The sequence below is a fragment of the Scomber japonicus genome, chromosome 4, assembly GCF_027409825.1.
Source record: "Scomber japonicus isolate fScoJap1 chromosome 4, fScoJap1.pri, whole genome shotgun sequence".
Classification (NCBI taxonomy): Eukaryota; Metazoa; Chordata; class Actinopteri; order Scombriformes; family Scombridae; genus Scomber; species Scomber japonicus.
The window spans coordinates 13,414,911-13,436,554 of record NC_070581.1 but is presented as its reverse complement, the minus strand read 5'-3'; the positions used below and the strand labels follow the sequence as shown (position 1 = coordinate 13,436,554).

The following is a 21,644-nucleotide window of genomic DNA, read 5'->3' as shown; positions in this document are numbered from 1 at the left end:
ATCTGGGGAAAGGGGACTGAGTAGTGTACACCATGACCTAAACATACAACTGAAGAGATTCCACCAAGTCAAGACTGCAGGCCTGATGGTATCAGCTCCAGGGTTCTTCAACTTGAGCCTGAACCAGGAGGAGATACCAGTGCTGTGGAAGACATTCTACATGGTTCCTGATCCCAAGAAGACGACTCCATCTAGCTTCAACAACTATCAATATGTTGCCTTAAAACCTCATGTGATGAAGGCATTGGACTGGCTGGTTTGGCCCACCTTAGACTGCAGGTGAAATCATTGCTGGACCCTCTGCAGTTTGCCAACCTCATCTGAAGGTAGGTAATGCAATCATCTACCTGCTGCAGCAAGCTCACTCGCATCTGGATGGAACAGACGGAACAGATTGCTCTGATTACTCTGAGAATCACATTCTTTCAGTACATTCAACACTATTCAGCTACTGCTACTGAGGCAGAATCTGCAAGAGATGTGGGGACACACGTCCACCACCTCCTGAATTACTGATTACCTGGCAGGCAGACCGCAGTTTGTCCAACTGGGCAGAGTTCTGTCTGAAATGGTGGAGAGTAGTACAAGGGCTCCTCGGGGGACTGTGTTGTCGCCCTTTCTTTTCACCTTGTATACTTCAGACTTTCAGTACAACTCCAGGTCATGCCACCAGAAGTTCTCTGCAGTGGTTGGGTGTATGAGTGACAGAGGAGTACACAGCACTGGCAGATGATTTTGTAGAAGAAATCATCCACTTCTGAATGTGACCAAGAATATGGAGATGGTGATCAACTTCAGAAAGAAGAGGCTGTTATCCATCATGGATAATCCTGAACACCCTCTTCATCACCCACTGGACAGTCAGCAGAGCACTTTCTCTAACAGACTGGTTTAGTTTCACGACCAATACAGGAAATCTTTCCTGTCCAAAGCAATAACTCTCTACGACACCTCTTTCTAACAGAGAAGTCTCTGATTTATAGTTTCTGTCTCAGCCAAACTCTACTCTGCTTTGCTCCTTCAATAACTTTGCTCATAGTGAAATACACATAATTACACACTTTGAACACATATTTAACATCTATCTTATGTTCATATTTTATCATGCATTCTAGTATATTCTTTATATTGTGTTTTATGTTGTATTTTTGTTGGGTTTATTTTTTTGATAGACATACATTTCTCTCTTCTTCCAATATTTTCTGTCCAGTGCAATGCTTGGATAACCTGCTGCTGTAACACAAGAATTTCTCCAACTACCCATCTATCAATACATCATCCATCCATCTCCTCTCTGTTATCCACCTTGTACCTTACCCACTACCCTTCAACCTCCTACAAGCAGGAAAAAACCCTGTTTTCTTTTCTTCTTCCTGAGCAGCATGTTCCAGGCTCAGAGACATTGCAGCAAGGATTGTTTTTAGTGCTTGATCCCCATGATCAAAACCACAGATTTTCCATTGTGCTGAGCCAAGGCTCCATCACTTTTAACTACACTACAGTCCCACTGCGGGATGTTACAACCTAACAGGAATAGATGAAATCATGCCAGAAGTAGTTTTAGGACAGAGCATTTTGACTGAAAACTAATATCCAATACTCAGTGTAAGTATTATGATATGTTTCAACTGCAAGACCTGAACTGATACTTAAATTTGTCCTTTTGTTCAAATGTGAGATGAAAAGCTGCCTCACATTTGATGGATTGCAGAGACTACACATGAACATAGTTTTTTGTTATACTCAAATGACCTTTTTAATGTAGTAGTAGTAGTGGTCTTGTTACAGACATCAAGAAATTATTCTGCATTCAAGTCAAGCCAGCCTCACACAAAAGGTGTTACATAGTTATATAGTTTTACATCTTTCATTTAGTGTTAAAATTTAGATTTGTTAGATTTTACATTATAAAAATAACACTGTGGGTGTTAATGACAGGACAACTGAATAATTAAGAATGGCATTATTAATTTCATTTCAGCAGAGCTTAAAATAAATCTGAAACAACACTTAAAAAATTGTATCTTTGTAGATTCAGAAAGCTCTTTTTCAGTACGTGTAGCTGTGTGACCCACCAGGATCATGGAAAGAACCGTCATGCTTATTTTAAGCCTTACCCACAATGCATTGCTCTCAGCTGTGCGTATGCATGCTTGTGTATGTGTGTTGAGGGGGCACGATCTGTGTATGCTGTGTTTATGCAAATGTGTGCCTGAGTGTGCATGCAATACAAGCATTATTACCTCTGTGGGAATTTTGCGTGTGTGTGTGTTCCAAGTGAGGCAGTGCACAAACACGTGTGTATTGATACATGAATGCTCACTGCTTTTTCTTTGTGGCAATTTCACATCACATCTGCACATCTTTGAGGCTGTGTGTGCAAAGGCCTGATTGTGTGTATAAGTGTGCGTGTGTGTGTGTTGTGTGTGCACATGCAACTCTCAAAAGTGGCTGTATGTGCATCATGTTGGATCCGAATATGTGTGCATTTACATGTGGTATGTATATTTTCATGCATGTTTGTACATACATGGGTATATGCAAATCTGTATGTGTGTATGTGTGTGTGTGTGTGTGTGTGTGTTGGGGGAGGAGGCAAGCATCCAGGTTCCACAGTCAGTCAGGCAGCATCTCGTCAGGCAGGCCTCAGTCACGGCACCCCAGGGGAAGGCTGCCTACTGTGGGCACGAGCCGTGATGATTGTCCCCGCTGGGCGGATTGCACATGCGCATTAACACACACACACACACACACACGCACGCACGCACGCACAAGTTTGCGCAGCTATTCTTGTTAGGACATTACATTGACTTCCATTCAATCCACTAACCTAAACCCTAACCGTAGCCTTAACCCAACCTCAGTTCACACCTTGCCTCTAACATTAACCAGGACCTCAGAGTGAAGTTTTGCCTCTTTAGGTCCAGGCTTTGGTCCCCATGAGTACTACTTGTCCCTACAAGGTTGATGTTTGGAAGAAACAGAAATGTGAAATAAGCTTGAATGCTTACAATACAAAGATGCACTGAGATTTTTTTTTTTTTTTGCGCTGAACAAGATGTGTGTAAGTTTACATAATACAAAAAGCTGCCAAAACATGCATGACTGCACAAATGCAGACAAAGATTCATTAAAATATAAACACAAAACCACATATGCAAGTCTACAACCAAACAGTCAAATTAATTCTTCTATCATCTCATACCATCTATCAATATTTTGTCTGGAAAAAGATGTAGCCAGGAATGTTAAAATCTCTGCCAGTCCTGCCTCAGTATGAGACTTCTTTTAGAAATAAGGGATGTGTATCTGTGCTCAGTGTGCATCCGTGTGGGTGTGAGAATGCGTAGGTGTGTGGCTTTTTCTGTGCAAAAAGTGTCAGCATGTGCATATCAGGCTCTGTATGCATGCAGGTCGCCCCTACACATCATATGTGTGTGTCAGTGTGTGTCGGGTATGTGCACGCTTCGTGTTGGAGCATGTGTGCAGGTACATCCACTTGGCGTCCGTGTCTGACTGGGCCACAGTGTGTGAGGCCTGATGCTAAGCCGACATGACAGAAGCAAATAATGTCTGCTCCCGTTATCTTCTCTTCCCCCTCGCCCCGCAGGAACCTTTTAAAGGGCCAAACACTGATGAAAAACACACACATGCACACACATGCATGTATACAATACATATGCCCACACAGTACATATACATACTGTTTTATATGTACGGAAACACACATCCACAAATTCATGTGTCTAAATGCAAGGAGCAAAGAGAAACACACATATCTAGCTTCACCTTTTTCTCTGTTATCGACATATGAATGACCTCCTGCACAACTCTACATATCTAAAAGAAGAATCAGATCAAAATGTGAGCTCACCCTTTAAATCTGTTAGTAAGAACTCTACTGAGATCGGGACAAAAATATATCATTAAAAGTCCACAGAAATGCACGTGTTTCTATGGATAACAGCTGTGTCACCTCAAATACACACGCCCACACATACTGTATGGTATACACAAATGTGACCTACATCCTATAGTTATTACCTAATAGACCACCAATCCGCAGCCTGTTCTTTGGCTCTCCTCTCAACACTGAGGCTGTGTGTTGTTCTTATTAGAGGAAATAAACTGATCTGCTCACTCTACAGAAAAACAGCTTTTACATACAGTGCTGGTAATCTGATTAATTATCCTAGATTGAGATGGATGATGTAGAGTTCATACATAATTTGGGCTATAAAGTGAGCAAATCCCATCACAGATGTTGTGTTTGGCCCACGCACCCTCCAGAGGGCTCAACAGCAATGTTTGGTGTCCCAGAGCAACTCACCTCCACGCCTGCTCTCAGCACAAGCCAGAGCTACACTCATCTACACTACACCCACACTGCCCTGACACTGAACCCACACTAAAGACTTAAGACACCCTTTGTTTGTTTATATATCATAATATGCACAGTTGTGCACTTCTAATCTATAAGCAGATCTTATCATTTTGAAAACAATGTGACCTTCTGAGGCTAATTTATTGTATTACAAAATAATCTACAACCATTTGTTGACCAAAAAGGCTAATGTAGCAATAATGTGGGTCAATTTATTTATTCTAAAAAAGCAAATATTTGATATTTATCAGGAAAAACTCTGGATTGCATTTCATTAAAAATGTATGTAATACTATTAAATATGTTATCACTGCACAGAATCATGAAGCCTGTAATGTGCATCAATCATACAGTGCTTTTAGTGTATTCTCTTCCTGATCTGCCACCTTCGGGGTCCTTCCTGACAGGCCATGTACTGTAGCAGGCTGTCTGTGTCGATGCCTGCATGTATATACACTACTCTCCACCTGTCATCTCATATCTCTGCCTCCGCCTCCGTCAACCTGCTTCCAGCCCAGCAACCAGCCAACCAACCAGTACAAGCCTGTTGCTAGGGCAACAGCTGTCTTGGGGATACTTCTTTTGTTTCTCACACCTCCTTTTCTTCATCCTTCTTTCCATCTCTTTCCTATTCAAATTCTTGCTTTCTCTGCTATCGCTTTGCTCATCGATATACCTGTCTGCCTCTCTCGTCCCTCTTTCTGTCTCACCCCTCTTTCTCTCTCTCTCTCGCTCTATTTTTCGCTCCCCCCTCCCCTCTTTCTCAGTCTCTGTAATCTTATCAAATAGAAGCCGGATGGTTCCTTTACTGCTACAGTACCTTGTAAATGCAAATTCATCAAAAATAAGAAAAATTATTCTTATTTTTGATGAACAAGAGACATAAGCAGCATAAGTTTCTTATGCTGCAAAATGCTATGCTATGCTCATTCAAAACCAGTATTACCATGACATATTGTGTGTGTGTGTGTGTGTGTGTGTGTGTGTGTGTGTGTGTGTGTGTGTATACATGTATTAATAGATGTAGACATCATCTCTCCCTCTTTGATATTAATTCAAACAGTTACAGTACAGACAGCACATGACATTTGGTTGTTACACAGTCTGTACATTGCTGTTGCCACTGGCATTTAAGAGTTAAGAGATAACACTAGGTCAGTCCAATGTGATCCTCCATCAGTCCTTACTCAAGGGAGTTGAGTGTGTATATATAAGCTCGCCTACATACATAGTGCCTGAGAAATGTGCACAAATAATAAACAAGAATTGCAGATTGCTTCTAAAACAGGAAACCAACATGGCTCTTAGTTTATGTTCCCCTGTCAAGGCATGTAATGCAGCGCCACATGAAAGCACTAAAGCAGTGTTTCATCTTTCATGCTTCTGGGGGCTGTGTTACTTATTGCGTGCTGCCCTCTGCTGGCCAAACAGCAGAATTTCACAGTGTGGTAATTCTTGTTACCTCTGACCTAACCAGACGGATCGGACAGACTCTGTATTTGGAAAGTGACACCTCGATTTTAAATGATAGTAGGGAAAAAAGTAAGATAAAATTCTGCTGCACACAATTTTAATGAGAGCAAGTGACAGAATTAAATTAATGATTGTATATAAAGTTTCTCAAAACACATTTTTCAGCTCATGTATAGCCAAATTCATGGCACTTGATGTTTTAAATTGTGAACATTACAGTGAGACAATCAGCCAAAATGATTCTCACTTACAAATGTAATATAATTAAAGAGCATTTTGCATTGGAGGGATCATTGCAAAACAAGGTTTGTGTAGATATATTCTGTAGGTATAAAACTAACTAACAATCTAACTAACAATATATCAATATCAGAAAATATATTTACTACCTAATACTGGTATTGGCCAAAAAGTCAGTATCAGTTGGACCCCAATCATCTCCCAGTTTTGGTTCGCTTTACATTTAGCAACAGTCACACACACTTAATTCACACACTTCTTCCGCTATGGCTGGCCACCATACAATATGATTATCCTTTTATATATCTTTATGTTTAAATTCAACATATTAACTTGTACTTGGTCACTGGTTTGTGACATGCAAACAATAACAGGAAGAGAACTGCATTAATATAAGAGAGAGAGAGAAGAATGAAGAGAGAGAGAGAGAGAACAGCAGTGAAACACACACTTTTCCTAAGGGAGTATTTCCCTTATTCAAATCATAGATCTAAGGACAGAAGGTGTCACATCGCTGTATTGATTGCAAAGCTCCCAAAGCCAAATTTGTGATATTGGGCTATACCAAAAAAAAAAAAAATTCTAATCTTGTTATATAAAATTGAAGCTTGTTGGGTTTAGGACAGCTGAAGCACACACTGTAGCTGGCACGTATGTGTACGTGTGCGTTAACATGTATGTTTGAAGAACTTCCTGTTTGTGAATATCTCTGCTCCTGAATGCCTTTCCCCTTTCTCCTCTGCAGTGATGCAGGTGAGAATGAGACTAAAGGTGAACACTGATGAAAGGTGAGAAAGTAGGTTCAACCAAAATCACTACTTCAATAAACAAAGAGAAGCTTGATCATTTGCCTCAAATTTCAATTTCAATGGATTACTCATTTAAAAGTATCATCTAATACTTACAAGAAAACCATTTGAAATGTGACTGTTATAAATGTATCAAATGCCAACATTAAAATGAGTCACCTGTGAGGATGTTCTCAGCCATGACCTTGACCTGCACCTCCAGTGAGTGCTTGGAGGTGTATGTGATGTCAGCGGTGACATGAGCGACCTCGCCAATGAACACGGGGTACAGAAACTCTGTCTTCTCCACCCGAACCAGAGCTGCCAAACAGCGGTCCTGTATAGGAGAACAGATGTCACACATACTCAACATCAAAGAGAAATGTACAGAATACTTTTTAAAGTGGCGTTAAGTAAAACATTGACTTCCAACAAGCTCTACTGATGATGAATGAGGCACTGCCAAAACTTTTGTATTTTTATTAAATCTACTGGAAATTTGTTTTAGAGTAAAACATATCAGAATTAGTACTGATTAACCCTGTAAATCCTTTACTGGTGTACTGTTGTAATTTTCTACTGGATTTTATTTACTGCCCCTTGAGAAAACATGGTACCCACACCGTTTAGTCCTACTAGGGTTAATGATTTGTAAAAATGATTTGAAAAAGTATCAATTAGTGCCAGATGATATAAGACACAGGCAAATGAGAAGAGGAAAGGATCATTAAAACAGTTAATTAATGCTTCAATGCTTAAAAACTAATTAAAACTAAGTGTTGGGTGAAAAACTAGGAGCGGGGGGGGGGGGGCAACCACCACACATAGCATGGCAACTCTAATCAGACAAGTGTAAAGGTACCATGATGTCTGTAAAAGATAAATCTGCTGTACACTTGATATCTGTGCAACTGTTGCAAGATGGGCAGGGTCACAATAAATGTAGATGTTATTATAACAGAAAAGACAACTTATGAGGAAACAAAATACAACTGATTATCCTCTGTGATTCTACATTTTCCTGGTTCACACAGAGCCTTTTACTGTTTAAAACTGTCCACAGGTTGATTAGTTATTTGAGTTTACCTGTCTTATGTGATAATACTAGTTAAAGGGTGCTACTGTGATGGCACTGAAACATCCATCAACATGAACCATCAAATTACCACCAAAAAATAAACAATAGAAATTGAATTTGATATGAAAGACGAAAGACTGGAGAATATGTGTACATAAATTAACAGTACACACAGTGTATTATATTATGAAGAAATTATTTTAAATTATCATAATCATTTCTTAACTGAATTTGACTTTAATGGTTTAGATTATTTTAAGAATATGCTACCTATAAGTATATTAATTCTTTATAAAAAATTGTTTGTCTTTATGAGGCAATGTGTACTGTAGTAGAAGCAAAAGCCCGTTTGTGCACATTAATGTCTTGTTGTTGTCTCTGAGCAGTGGCACACACTGAAATGTGGAGCTTTAGATCAGATTATGATCAGAATGTTTATCAAGTGAGATGACAATCAAATTATGCAAGGTAAAGTTCACCAGGTGAAAGGTAAAACCAAGAAAATGAGAAGGAAAACAAACTTGGGTGAGTCAATACTGTATATAAACAATAACCATGCAAATATGAGTCATAAATGAGTCTTACTCAGTAAGCAAACACAGACAGTAAACAAGGAGAAAATGCATACTATTTGTCATGGCTTTCATATACTGCTAGGAAAAATGCACTTTATTACAACTTAAGGAATCAAGTTCTGCAATATTTAGTGCAAGCAGCCCAATTGTCTTTAATGTTACTGTATAAAACAACAAAAACAGCAAAGCATTTCCCTCAGCTTCATAGTGCAAAATATGAAATAAGAGTGGTAACAAAATAGAACAGAATAAAATAGAAGATAGTCTTGAGAAAGGTGATTACTATTCCATGGATAAAGCCTAACCCTCCTGTGATAGCACAATGGGTACAAAACATTTGTACTGTAGTAGAAGCAAAGGCCCGTTTGTGCACATTAATGTCTTCTTGTTGTCTCTGAGCAGTGGCACACACTGAAATGTGGGGCATTAGATCAGATTATGATCAGAATGTTCATCACGTGAGATGACAATCAAATTATGCAAGACAAGAGCCAGGTAAAGCTCACTAGGTGAAAGGTGAAACTAAGAAAATGAGAAGGAAAACAAAGTTAATACTGAATTATAATTCAAAAATATGAAATAAAAGTGGTAACAAAATAGAACAGAATAAAATAGATATAAAGAAGATAGTCTTGAGAAAAATGATTATTACATAGATAAAGCCTAACGCTCCTGTGATAGTACAATGGGTACAAAACATTTGATATGTCTATGTGATGGAACATATGACATTATTTATAAGGAGATGGACATCTGTTATTCTCTATCTTGGTTAAGACTGTCATTGTTTATGTGATGTATGGACCTATGGTGTCTATTTTGACCCTATGCAGGTTATTTCATTTGTATGTAGTCTATATGTGTGGAATGAAGCCCAACCTCAAGGTGATTTTGCTCTGTACAGCTGAAATTGCCTGTTAATGTTTATGAATGGCAATAAAGCTTTTTAAATAAGTCTTTATTTACACAGAGAATAAAATAAAATAGTTATTTTTTAAATGTACCATGCAATAGTTTAAAGCAGGGTCTGAATGTATATTAGACTCTCACCCCATTCTGTGTGTTACAGTGTCGCGTGCTGACGATGCATCCAGCTTCCTCGATCATCTTGAGGATGATGCCCCCGTGGACGTTGCCTACAATGTTGGCATCATCTGGGCGCATGATCCTGCAGTAAAGAGAAGCATTAGTCTCTTGTAATAAATAACCACATCTTGTATTATATGATTTCTTGGCATCTTGGTGTAAACAACACAGTCAACAGATAAATATGAAAACCTGGGCAGCACAGCTGACTGGTAGAGACTACAAAAATAGTTTTTCCCTTTTTCAGAAAGAAACTGCCAAAAAGTTGAGTACTGATTTCAAGAAAGAAAAAAGTTTCTTCCTATTGCAACAACATACATGTGGCATTTTAATTATATATTTTGTTCACCTCATTTTATTGATTTATTCAATTGTATGAGGCTTATATTTCATTGAAGTAGCCTATAACGTATGATGTTTGTTGGAACATAGCAATAAAAAAAACAAGAATCTGACATTGCTTGGTGACAAAAGGCCTAACTGATAGTAACACACTAATGGGAAATAATTCAAGCTACATTCCATCTAAGTGAACTATCAGGGAACATATATGCTGCGATGTGCTCCTAGATGGTCACTCTTGCATTATTCAGATGGTAAACCTTTACAAACATGTGTGCAAAGTAAAAAGCAGGAAAAGCCGCACCTTGGTGTCATTAGCAATCCCTTACATTTACAGGAAGGATCAACTTCAAAGAACTGACTGTAATGTTTACCATCTGAAGATTACAGCTGCTGTCATTTCAAAATGACAAATCTTCCTTGTTTTTATGAATGAACAGTCTGAGTCACAGTTGTATTTACATGGGTGGGGAATTTTACAGTTGCAATACCAAGTAACAATCAGAACAGAGCACAAGCACTGAAAGAGGAACTTGTAATTATACAGATGAACCAGAAAATGAGAAACTCCTATTAACTTCAATACAGTCCAGTAGAAAAGCAGTGTAATAACTACTACCTTTGTGAAACGTATAATGTCAGAGAGGGGTCAGTTTACCTTTATGATATGCTTAAGAGGCCTTTGTATACATTGTTAAGATATTCTAAAAGTTTCTCAACTTCATTTACATATGGGAAGCTAAATGTTATTAAGACCTTATAACATATTGTAATCTAATACAACAGCCTAAAAAATAGTTGAAAGAGTTGAATCAACACCTCTCAGTCAGTGTCAACAATTAAAAAGTTTCACAAAAGGTAGCATTAAATATTCAAAGCATTTTTAGTCATTTTGTAATGAACTGAAGCCAATCAGTATGTGTTATTGTGTGTAAGTGTGCGAGAGAGGGAACCAGACAGAGCATGCTATATTCAGCATCACCTGTGTCTGTGTGTGTGTGTGTGTGTGTGTGTGTGTGTGTACCTGCTGAGTAAACACTTGGAGCCCGACTGAGCTTCAGCCACATCGCTGCTGACTTGCTGACTTTGACTAGCCTGGTGATTCTCCACCACTGCTGCTCTTGTCTTATCCACTTCATCTACTGCCTTGCTGCTCCGAGGCTTAAAGCAACGCATCTTTACAACCCTGGCTCTCAGTCTTACTCTCTAACCCACTTCACTTCTGAATCGTCTCTATAATAACATCCTCTGAGATTTTTGGCCCTGGCATTTCTACTGTGAGTGACATCACATTAAGGCTGGGCATCACGACTGGTCTAACTGGATCTCAGCTCACCCACTGATCCACTGATCAGACAACAATTGACCAATAACATCTGTTGTCTTCACACTGAGGTTAGTTTGTCATAGCTGTCAGGCAGAGTAGGAAATATCTCAGACAGTAAAATGTTTGCTAAAAAGCCCTGAGGCAAATGTGAAAGAGACAGGTAAACATTGTTTCTTGTCAGTTAGAATATGCTTTCTCTTTCAGAAACTCTGCCTGAATTTCTTAATTTATGAATATATCTTATATACATACTGTATCTTCATGTCTTTTTTATTCAACAACAGCTAAGCAATTTTAGAATTATAACTATAGTGGAAATGTAGACAGACACCTGTCTGTTAATCTTATATCACATTTGTTCATACAGAAATATCCCACTGGCAGACAGACAAAGAGACTAACAGGGGAAAAAGCACGGTTACACCCATATTTCTTGTGAAGGGGAACTGAAAGGAAACCAGTGTTGCAATGTTCTTTCAAGAATTAGAAGATTTAGAAGTGAAGAAATATGCCAGGACTGAATGCCTACTTAAGTCTTTTAAATCCTGATCTTCTAAAATGCGGATGATCAGGAGTTCCCCATATGGTCTGGAATGCACTCACACCCAACAGTCATTTACAATTGAAGTATGAGATAAAATTACCCAACTACAGATGGGTAAGAAAAGTGGGTATAAAAGTGGTTGATGCAAAAAATATTTCAATTAAAATGATCATATTTTTTAATGCAATTATGGTATATCTAAATAATATATTTTTCCTACACAGATCATGCTATTGCCTAGTGTGTTGGTTTTGAAGTTGTAGCACTCAATTGACATGAGTTAGATTTAACACCATGCATCTGGATCAGCCACACCATGAAAATACTTAACACATATTAGCGTAATAGAACTGCATAAACCAAAATCAAAATAATTTGACAAAAGAAAACTTACGAGGTATGAGAATGGCAGCGAAAACCTTGAAATAGCTTCAGAAAAGGACCCCTTGGTGCCATTATCTTTCTCACACCGCACAGCCAAGAACAAAGAACAGACTGCAGGAGTGGACTCTGATTTAACTGCACCACCTGTATAATATACCATGCAATCTTACATTGCCAGGTAAAACAGGTATTTGTCAAACACTGTATATACACACAAACCTGAAACACACACCCTAATACTACATGTCTATTATGTTTGCACAGACTGATACACAGTGATAGATTATCCATTGGGGTAATAAAAAAAGTTGAAACACAAACTCTAAACCAAGTGTTGGAGTAGAGAACCAAACGTACAAAAGAAAGAAGAAAGTCTGGTGTAAGGAGATACCAGATGAGTTAATATTGACACCACATTTACATAAATTAACATTTCATTGTTGAAAATGGCTCAACCTCTCATCTGCTGTTAAATTTCAGCCCTGAAAAGGTAGGGCCAATGCAGCTTTTTCTTCAACGCCCCAGGAGAGCTGGCTAATAGGACATCATTGATATTAACAACATCCTGCAAACAGAAACGATCTCCTACATAGCCACTAAACCGGACCGCTGACCCAAACTACCTTTGACCCTTCAAGATCTACAAAAACCAGCAAGATGGAAAGGTCAATTCACACCCAATATGAACTGTTAGCAAAACTTGGATAAACACCCCCCACCACTAGCTATGATAACTCATTTCAAAGAGACAGTCACACTAGCTGGCACCAACTTTAATCTCACTGTAAACTCTCATTTTCAAGACTTCAATAACCCACCGAAGAACTGATTACTACACAAATCAGCATAAGTGCATGAACTCTAAAATATAGTTTTTAATATAGTGTATTAGTGTGTGTTGGTTGTGCATATATATAACAGTTTTTGCCTTCGTTAGATTTTTATTCCACTGAAGTGTACCACTAACATAATTCCACTGACATCATATAGTACCACTCTGATTGCTCTACTCCCAAAATGTTAAAGTCTACTATCAAATATGCAAAATTACAAATCATGCAATTGTTATAAGACTATTTTCTTTTCTTTATAACGATTTTGAATAAAAGAGTAACAGCATTGAAGACTTGAACCTGCCTGTCTGTGAACAGGAGGGGACTGACATTGCCTCCCCAGGACTCCCTGTAATTGGTCAGGCATCTTCTGGACTGAAACTTTAAAATTATCTCTTATCTGAGAAACCAGGCTTTTGCTATTTGGCATTTTTCTTGCTTTTGTCTGTCTTCTTGCCTTTTGCCATGCCAGTGAAGTGTCTGCTCTTTGCTTAATCTCAGACTCAAGAGTTAAGAATCAAAATTAGAAGAGCCAAAACCAGGAGCTCCCTTCCAATGTACTCTTTGTTACAAGATCTAGACTTCTGCTTCTCACCCAGCACATTGAACTCTATTCTCTATAAGATGCCACTTGAGAGAGCAAGCAACTATTCCTACAAACCCTTCATAAACCTGGTGCTTTCCTGATTAGTAACTTCAACTGCCCATTCAAATCTAAGCTGCTGTACCATTGACATGACTCGCTGCATCTCAGATAACATCTCTCTGTTTATCAGGTCTTTCATACCAGCTTTAACAGATAACTCTGCATCATGCATTTCAATCATTCACTGGCCATAGCGTTATGTGCCAGTTTCCTCTTTCCCTCTTGTGTCTTGTTATTAAAATGTAGTAGTGTACTTGTAGCTGAAGTATTAGTAATATATGTATGTCATCCAAAAGTGAAATTGTTGGTGTTTTCTTGTGTTTAGATCTCAGTCACTTAACCTTAAATAACTTTATACACTCACAAAATAATAATTAAGATTAATAACAATAATAATTCTATTTGACATCTTTTGTCAAGGACAACTTCCCTTTTACATACTCTAATATGAGTTATGACAAATAATCTAATATTTGAGTGCATTCCTATACTATCATGGGCAGATGTATGGGTTGTCAGGTTATTCTTTATGTTGTCCCGTATGAACAGCGGATCCCTGAGCAGTTATTCATTACAGCAGGAAGCTTCAGTGTTTACTCTCAGTGTGGCTCAGACACATGTTTAAAATGATTCATGTAAGAATCATGTTTATTTGGAAAACTGTAGGTTTGTGCAGCTTGTCCCAATACATATTGTTTAGAGTGAGTCCTTGTCTCCCAAAATCTCTATACTGTAGCTGGCCAGTGCAAAGTTAGCAAGACATAAAACCACAATGGCCATATTTACTGGAAATACCTCAGGTTGAAATCAACAGGAATTATCCTATAAGCAGATTTTTGAAAGTAACTGGTGTGAACAAAGGCTCATTCACAGCTGAAACCACTTTAGTCAAGTCCAAGTCAATTTTAAGACAAGAGACAGTACAGATTAGTCTAAATGACATTAAGTCAAGATTTACAGTACAATATACACAGCACGCACCACAGTGACGAGGTGGCTGTCAGCTGTCAACTCCCCCTCAACCTCCATCAATCAACCCCACCCCCACATAATCCTACTGTACCAGACCAGCACCCTGAGTAGCCTACATCCCTGACCCACCATCAATCTACCCATCTCTCATTCATTAATACACACACGCATGTATGCAAACACACAGAGACTGTGTTGCATACACTCAGGCGTTTTTATTTTTACTTTACACGCACAATGATCTCCACGCAGTTTTGGCATAGCTGGCCCATCTGCATAATTTAAAATCCACGTTGTTAGTGGCAACTGAAACGAACCATCCTCACCCTCCTGTTTGAAAGCTCCTCCTTTAGCTTGACTCTTGGATATTTCAGCATTCAAGCTATCATAAAATGCGTGTTTATCAATGCTGCAAAACACAAATGTCAATCTCTGATACTGTAAATGCATGAATCATTTCTAAGCATTAAATGACATGTTCACAATTTTTTTTTTATTGTCTTAAAAACAAATGTCACCAAATGAACACTGAAATCAGTTTTTCTTGCTATAATTATCCCTCTTGTTCAGACTGGCCATTAAAAGATCCATTCATAATGCACGTACAATGGAAGTGATGGGGACCAAAGTCTACAGTCCTCCCTTTGTGCATCTTAAACTAATATGAAGCTTCAATCCAAATGAGTCAAATCAAGTAAATATCTTTCAATGTTACAGTCTTTTTAGTGCCAAAGTCCCTCTTTTCATTACTATATTTTACCGCAGCTCAACAGGAAAACACTGTCTGAGGAAACACAGAGAGAATTTGATGCTATAAAGTGTGGCAGATATCTACTTCATATTACTAACTCTGACTGCTAAAGTCTCATTTAAGCTTCAGATAGACTTTTAAATGCATTGCTACACAAAATAACTGTGTGGACACTGGATTTTGGACTTGATTTGAAGAACATAGGTCAGTTTGAACAAGAGGAAGGATTACAGGGAGGAAACACCTCTTTCACTGTCCACCTGACAGCTGTTTTAAGACAGGCTTGAAAAAGTGTGCACAAGTTTATGGGGGGAGACGCTGTTAGTGAAGCAGAACGGTACTGTGACAGAGCTATAGGCTATGGCTCCATCTATCGGCGAGCACAAGTACAACAGCCCCTTGCGTGCAACTGGGAAATGAAGCCCATTCATTGCAAAGGTATTTTAATGGGTAGCAGTAACATTAATGCTGTATCGCACACAACTTCCTGCACCCCTCCTCTGCTATTTATTCTTCGGATAAATAAATAAAGGGCTCGACTACGCACCATTTACGTCACAGCCCTTACGTAGGTAATGTTTTCCAGGAGCCAAATTACTGAAGCCTACACTGTAAAATAAAACTTTTATTAGAGTTTCAGTATAACGATGACGACCTTAACGTGTCCTTGGTTGTTTTAACGCGCCCTGCCGGTGTTTGCTGCGTTGAGGTCATCACACAGACTACGACATGCGACATAAACAGTCTGCATCTCTGCCGGGAGCTCACATGCTAAATAACCTGGAAACATCCCCTTTGGTTGATCAGAAACCAGTTACATTTAAAGATCGCAGCCGGCAATAAACAGTGTGGACAAGACCGCAGTGTGCTGTGTTGTGGAGAGGCATGAAGCGGATTATCTGGGTTATCATCCGGTGAGGACCGCTGCGCTCGTCATTTGTCGATCAGCAGCAGCACGTTTTTTTCCTCATATGAAGGGTTGCTAGCACATGTGTTAACGTCTCCTGATAAACGTCCTACCTGCATAACTGAAGGGAGGATGCAGTCCCCGGAGCCCGCGTTACCGACATGATGATGACGATGAGCTTTCCTGTGAATGTGATCCTGTGCGGTGTGAGGGGATATCTGTCTCCTCTCCTCCAGTGTCCGCCGGCTGCTCTGGTCACAGTTTCCTAGAAAAATGAGTCATGTGTGTTGAACGGGTTCAGACACAAACACAAGGCGTAAAGCAGCTCATTTGTTTTGCAAATAAAATGAATGTATTGAAAAAACAGCTGTGCTTATAGGCGACTACAATCTGAAGTCACACAGACACTTGGCTTAGATAAAGGGGCCGGTGCAGGGTGACCGGATGAGAGAGGGTGAAAGCCAGGACAGAGGAGTCAGAGAGGGCGTGGTTTCAGTGGCCGTGGTCTTCGGTTAAGTTACATTGATTAAAACACGTGGAAGTCAAAACGCAACACTAACATGTATTTATTTTGTGTTCATTACGTCGACTGTCTGTCATTAAGGAAAATAAATGATATAAATGTGTTGTATGCAACTGTGTAAACCATTATCCGTGAAGTTAAATTCATTCATCAGTGCGTCACCTATCACAGCTGTCTGCAATTATGTCAGATTGTGACAGTTTGACTTTTAGAGATCTTTTTTATTTTGTGTGGATGTCAGCTAGGTTTCTCTCTTGGCATTTAAGAGGAGTCACTTTTGTAGTTTGTCACTTTCAAAAAGAGTTTAATTAATTCAAACATCACACCAGGGTGACAACATTTTACAGTAAACACCCTTTTCGTTGAATTATCATAAATTAGAAACTCACAACTTCATTGTAAAAGCAAAGCAATTACTTACATTCACAGATTTCATAAAATCCCACAGTTCACAAACAGAAACAAAACAGTCCAACTCAAAACTCCACCACGGGCTTTCTTCCTCACTCAGTTCAATTTCAAAGATAGAGAAAATTCAAATTAGTTAAATCAATGACTTTAAATGAAACAGTTCAGTACATAAAGTAGCAGCCAAAATAGTTTTCAAGAAGAAGGGGGGAAAACGTTAGTCATTTATGCTACTCACAAAAACGTCAGTCAGTGAATCCAGTCCGGGTTTTTCCCTGCTGGGGTTGAAGTGAATGGCCGGTGTGTGTGATAAACTGATGACACTATTGTCGCTGCAATCCTGATGAATGAAGAGTATTGTCAGTGTGGAGAATGCCTGAAGATCGGAGGTTGGTTGCTGTGGCGGATGATTTATGACCTCACTAAAAGTACCGCGCACAGAACTATTTGCTCTGATGAGTGCGCACGCTTCTTCCTCCTCGCTCCTCAGACCGGCAGACACACCGGATATCCAGGAGGGTTTAAAAACGGCGCACCGACCAAGGAAGAGTCCCCGAGTTGCGTTAAGTTAAGGCAAGGCAATGGAAAGTCCCCGTCCACTCTAACCGTCCTCCACCTGCCTCACTGCTTCCTGGATCGGCGGAGCCTCAGCATCATTCATCCTGATCTCAACTTTAGAGGACAACGCATGCTGACTGGCCTCATGTCAATGAGTCATTCCTCCAATAGTTTGATACGATATGTACGTTTCATCTAGTTTAAAATGCATTTATAACAGCTTTAGTAGTTTATGATTTATTTGTCGTAGACTACTGATGAGGTGAAGTTATTTCTTCATTTCTAAGGTTACATCGTGACTGTTTGAAGTTAAATTACCCTTGTTGGATTAAAATGATTGAAATTAAGAATTATTATGTCGAGATTAATTTCATTTGTTATCCTGTTTTTATCAGATAAACCAGTGTAAGATATTCCATAATAAAAGATTGTCTCTGTCTTTGCTCATCTGTCCTGTAGGCAAGCCAGATATTCCTGGAACCAGACTATCCATAGGAGATATTAGGATCTCAGTCACTCTATAAGATCAATAATAGGCTACCTAATTTGAATTTAAAATATTTAATGTCAGCATTAAATATATAGGATACTGTACAGTAATATCAGACATCACAACACGGTGCTTCTCGGAGGTAAATGGGAAAGTCAGGTTGCGCAACAAAAATAGAAACCAAACCACGTCGATGCGCACAATCGTCGTAGGAGGGCAGCAGAGACTGTATTTATTCTAACAACACCAACAGTACTGCCTGATGTCAGCGTGTTTGGCCACAACATCCACCAACGACTTTTTGTGTTTAATCTGCTCGACAGATGTGTCATCCAGGTTTTTACTCATTAACAGATAGGCGTTTCGTATTTTATGGAAATGCATCACATTAGCTGTTCAGTCTGGTGAGGCTGTCTTTAGTTTTCATGCTACCAAAGATGTGTAGCCTATACTTCCACTTTTTTTAACTGAAACGGCTCAACCCCAGCCTCAATGCATTTCCTATTTTTTTCTGTTGCCTTTTAGTAATGTGTTGTCTATATTACCACTGAATGTTGTGTGTATGGTTTTGAGAGAATGATTGTAAAAGACTCATTTTTCTTTCCTGTTAGTTTAAAAAAAAGCACATTCTGTTTTATGTGTGATGCCTTCCTTTGTCTGTCAATAGGTTATCTAACCTTTCATATCTAAATTACTTATGATGAATTTTCTTACAAATGACCATGAAGTGTACAGAAAAAGACAACACCAGAGCTAACCACGACATCGCAGTTTATTTTTTTTTTATATAACATATATACATAATTTGCTGTAAATAGCAAAAATAAAACACATCCCCACAGAGGTACTTACAGTGACACAATATGTGTCAACAAAGTTCATCTGCACAGACTCTGGACACTGAAGTCTATGGTGCAAATTCATACATACACTGACCCGTTGGGTCTTACAGGGCTGTTTCAATGGCCCTTAATCACTCAGTCCTCAAAGAAGACTAAATATTTACCGACGCCTATACATACATGCAGATTTTTAAAAAAATACGACTGTCTAAACTTGTCAACTTGCACAGGACAACAGACTAGTGCGCAAAACGTAAGTATATAATACTCAACTGATACGATTTAACAATTAAATCTGGATTTTCATCAATGGAAACAAAGTAGTAAATCACTGTGAATAAAAGTGATGCTATGTCAACATGCTGCCTACATATATTACACTTTACAGTCTTTTCACAAGTTTGTGTTAACCCGGCGACTTAAACTCGAGAAGTCTACCAAGGTCTCCACATGTTAGCGCTGACAGCCTGCGGGCTTGGATGCGCTCTGATGGGAGCCACTGCGCTGCTGCTGATGCTGCTGCTGCTGCTGCGGGACTCGTTCTCAAATCTGGAACTGAAGCTGGACTTGAGGCTCATGAGTCTCTGCTGGATCTGAGGGAAGGTCCTGGAGCTCTTAGCGCAGCAGTTCAGGCAGGCAGGGGCGACTGTCGCGGACATGGACCGCTGAACGAAGTCATTCACCCGCTGGCACGCGTCTTGGTCCAGGCTCGTTTTGGGAAGCAGAGCGGAGACGCGCTGGAGGCAGGCTTTGTAGCCTTCCTTGTAACTTTCTGTGGAATCTGAAAAGGCAGTGGGATATTAGTTTCTTTGTTCAAAAATGATCAGACAATAGTGTTTATATCGTTATCAACAAAAATGTTAATCAAGCAGAAGCAGAACTCACTTTTGGTGTTAACGGGGGGAATGTCGCTGAGGAACCTCACAGTCATTTCCAGGATGTCGGCTTTCTCAAGCTTGGAGTAGCGACTCTTCTGGAAAAAATGATAAGAAGCAAATGTTAAACATGAGACTCTGAACGCTGCCTTGCTTTTAATTGATCTGAAAAGCGTGTTGTATGTATTTAAGTTAATATAATAACTTACATCTCTGCCTGTGAGGGGAAGAATGAGGCTTTTCAAGTGGTTCAGGCTGTCGTTGATACGTGCGCGCCTTCTTTTTTCCATTAAAGGTTTCATAGTCTGAAAAGAACAAATAATATTTAGTATTCACTCATTACATCAAGACTGAGACATCAAAGAAAATGCGTAAGATAATTAAGAAAAACATTCTGTAACTTCACTCACCTTTCTGAGCTCAAGAGCTTCCTTTCTTTTGGCCACAGTTAGTTTTGGAGAAAAAGACTGGAGAGCTTCACAAGTCATGTTTGGAGACATTTTGAGCGTTGTCTTTGTACCAGAGAAGTATCCAAAGCAGATATCGACAAGGATGTGTCTCTAACTGCCAAGAGCTGTGGTATTTATCCAGGTCCGTGGCGTCGGTCCACATGCGTCACGGGTACGCCCCCAAGCCAACACCAAACGATTTGACTGGCCACGTATTCGATGAAAACAACAGAAAAGCATCACATTAACTAAGATAACCATCTGTCCTCTTCTTTAATCCAAGCGCGTGTCTGCATTATGATCCATAGACAAAATAAAACAAAATCTGCACCAAGAAGCCGAAAAAATGCGTGCGTAAAGATGATTCGGTTGGATGAATGCTCACTCCTCATATACCAATTCTGAAAACTCTTCCATTTACATGTTATCAAATAGTACACAATTAAGTGCATTATTTCATATTTAATATATTAAGTTTTATTTTACTTTAAAAAGAATATATTCATTTTTACTGGTGCGTAATTACGCAGTGCCTAGAGGTGTCTTGGACCAAAATGTATGTGATCTTTTTACCCAAATCCAATATTTATTTATGATTTAACTATTAAACATGACAAACTAGACTTAAATGTACTCGTAAATGTTAGTGGTTAGTAATTCATTGTTAAAGGTAGTAGTTCATTTGTTTGCATTGTTATTGTCTTCTTGTTTAGGTGTACAGGGGTAGGTATGCAGTTCTATTTTGTGTGTAATTTACCCATGTTTTGATTAAGTATTTTTTTATAATGTTGTTCATTTAAAAAATATATAATTTAAACACTTTGAATAGTAGGGTGCAATACATACATTACTGGCATAGGGGTCAGGCTTGCGTGTATAGAAAAGTGTCCAGACTCCAGACTCTTACTCCAATCACATACCCAAGCCACGCTACTTTCAAATAACATCTGCTCTTAGATTTTGACAACAATAGTTTTGCATATGATGTTTTCATGCAGTTTCTGCCCGGGGGGGTCTATACCTGTAGGGTGTATCCCGCTGCTGCTAACGCCTAACTCAGGGTGGTGGGGGCTAAAAAAAAACAGAGGGAGGGTAACGAGGGAGTCACTATCACAATAGCCACCGCAAAATATAAAACGAGCCCGTATTTTTCCAACTTCTAACTGGGT

At 39.1% G+C, this 21,644-nt stretch overlaps 3 protein-coding genes across 3 annotated transcripts in view; all 3 read right to left on the bottom strand.

The window, feature by feature from the left end:
• The window catches only part of acot7 (acyl-CoA thioesterase 7), a 55,290-nt gene extending 38,690 nt beyond the window's left edge, over positions 1 to 16,600 (bottom strand). Inside the window, exons 1-3 of the mRNA XM_053317000.1 lie at positions 16,444 to 16,600; positions 9,589 to 9,706; positions 7,066 to 7,222 (exon numbers count right to left, since the gene is read on the bottom strand). Coding sequence (XP_053172975.1) covers positions 7,066 to 7,222; positions 9,589 to 9,706; positions 16,444 to 16,493 — 325 coding nt within the window. The 5' untranslated portion in view covers positions 16,494 to 16,600. The remainder of the gene's footprint in view (positions 1 to 7,065; positions 7,223 to 9,588; positions 9,707 to 16,443) is intronic.
• The window catches only part of ppih (peptidylprolyl isomerase H (cyclophilin H)), a 199,262-nt gene that overhangs the window by 73,616 nt on the left and 104,002 nt on the right, over positions 1 to 21,644 (bottom strand). The gene's annotated exons all lie outside the window — the stretch shown is intronic.
• LOC128356852 (transcription factor HES-2-like) lies at positions 19,586 to 20,526 on the bottom strand. The gene is made up of 4 exons (XM_053317014.1): positions 20,437 to 20,526; positions 20,236 to 20,331; positions 20,037 to 20,124; positions 19,586 to 19,932 (listed from the first exon to the last, which is right to left on the bottom strand). Exons 1-4 carry the CDS (start codon positions 20,524 to 20,526, stop codon positions 19,586 to 19,588), a joined length of 621 nt encoding a protein of 206 aa, XP_053172989.1.

Bases quoted from the DNA above. Each gene is read 5' to 3' on its own strand.
- LOC128356852 (XM_053317014.1), bottom strand. From the start codon at position 20,526: ATGTCTCCAAACATGACTTGTGAAGCTCTCCAGTCTTTTTCTCCAAAA. The intron at 20,125-20,235 runs GTAAGTTATTAT...CATTTTTTCCAG, and splicing joins TTCCCCTCACAGGCAGAGAT to AAGAGTCGCTACTCCAAGCT. The intron at 19,933-20,036 runs GTGAGTTCTGCT...CTGCCTTTTCAG, and splicing joins TCCCCCCGTTAACACCAAAA to ATTCCACAGAAAGTTACAAG.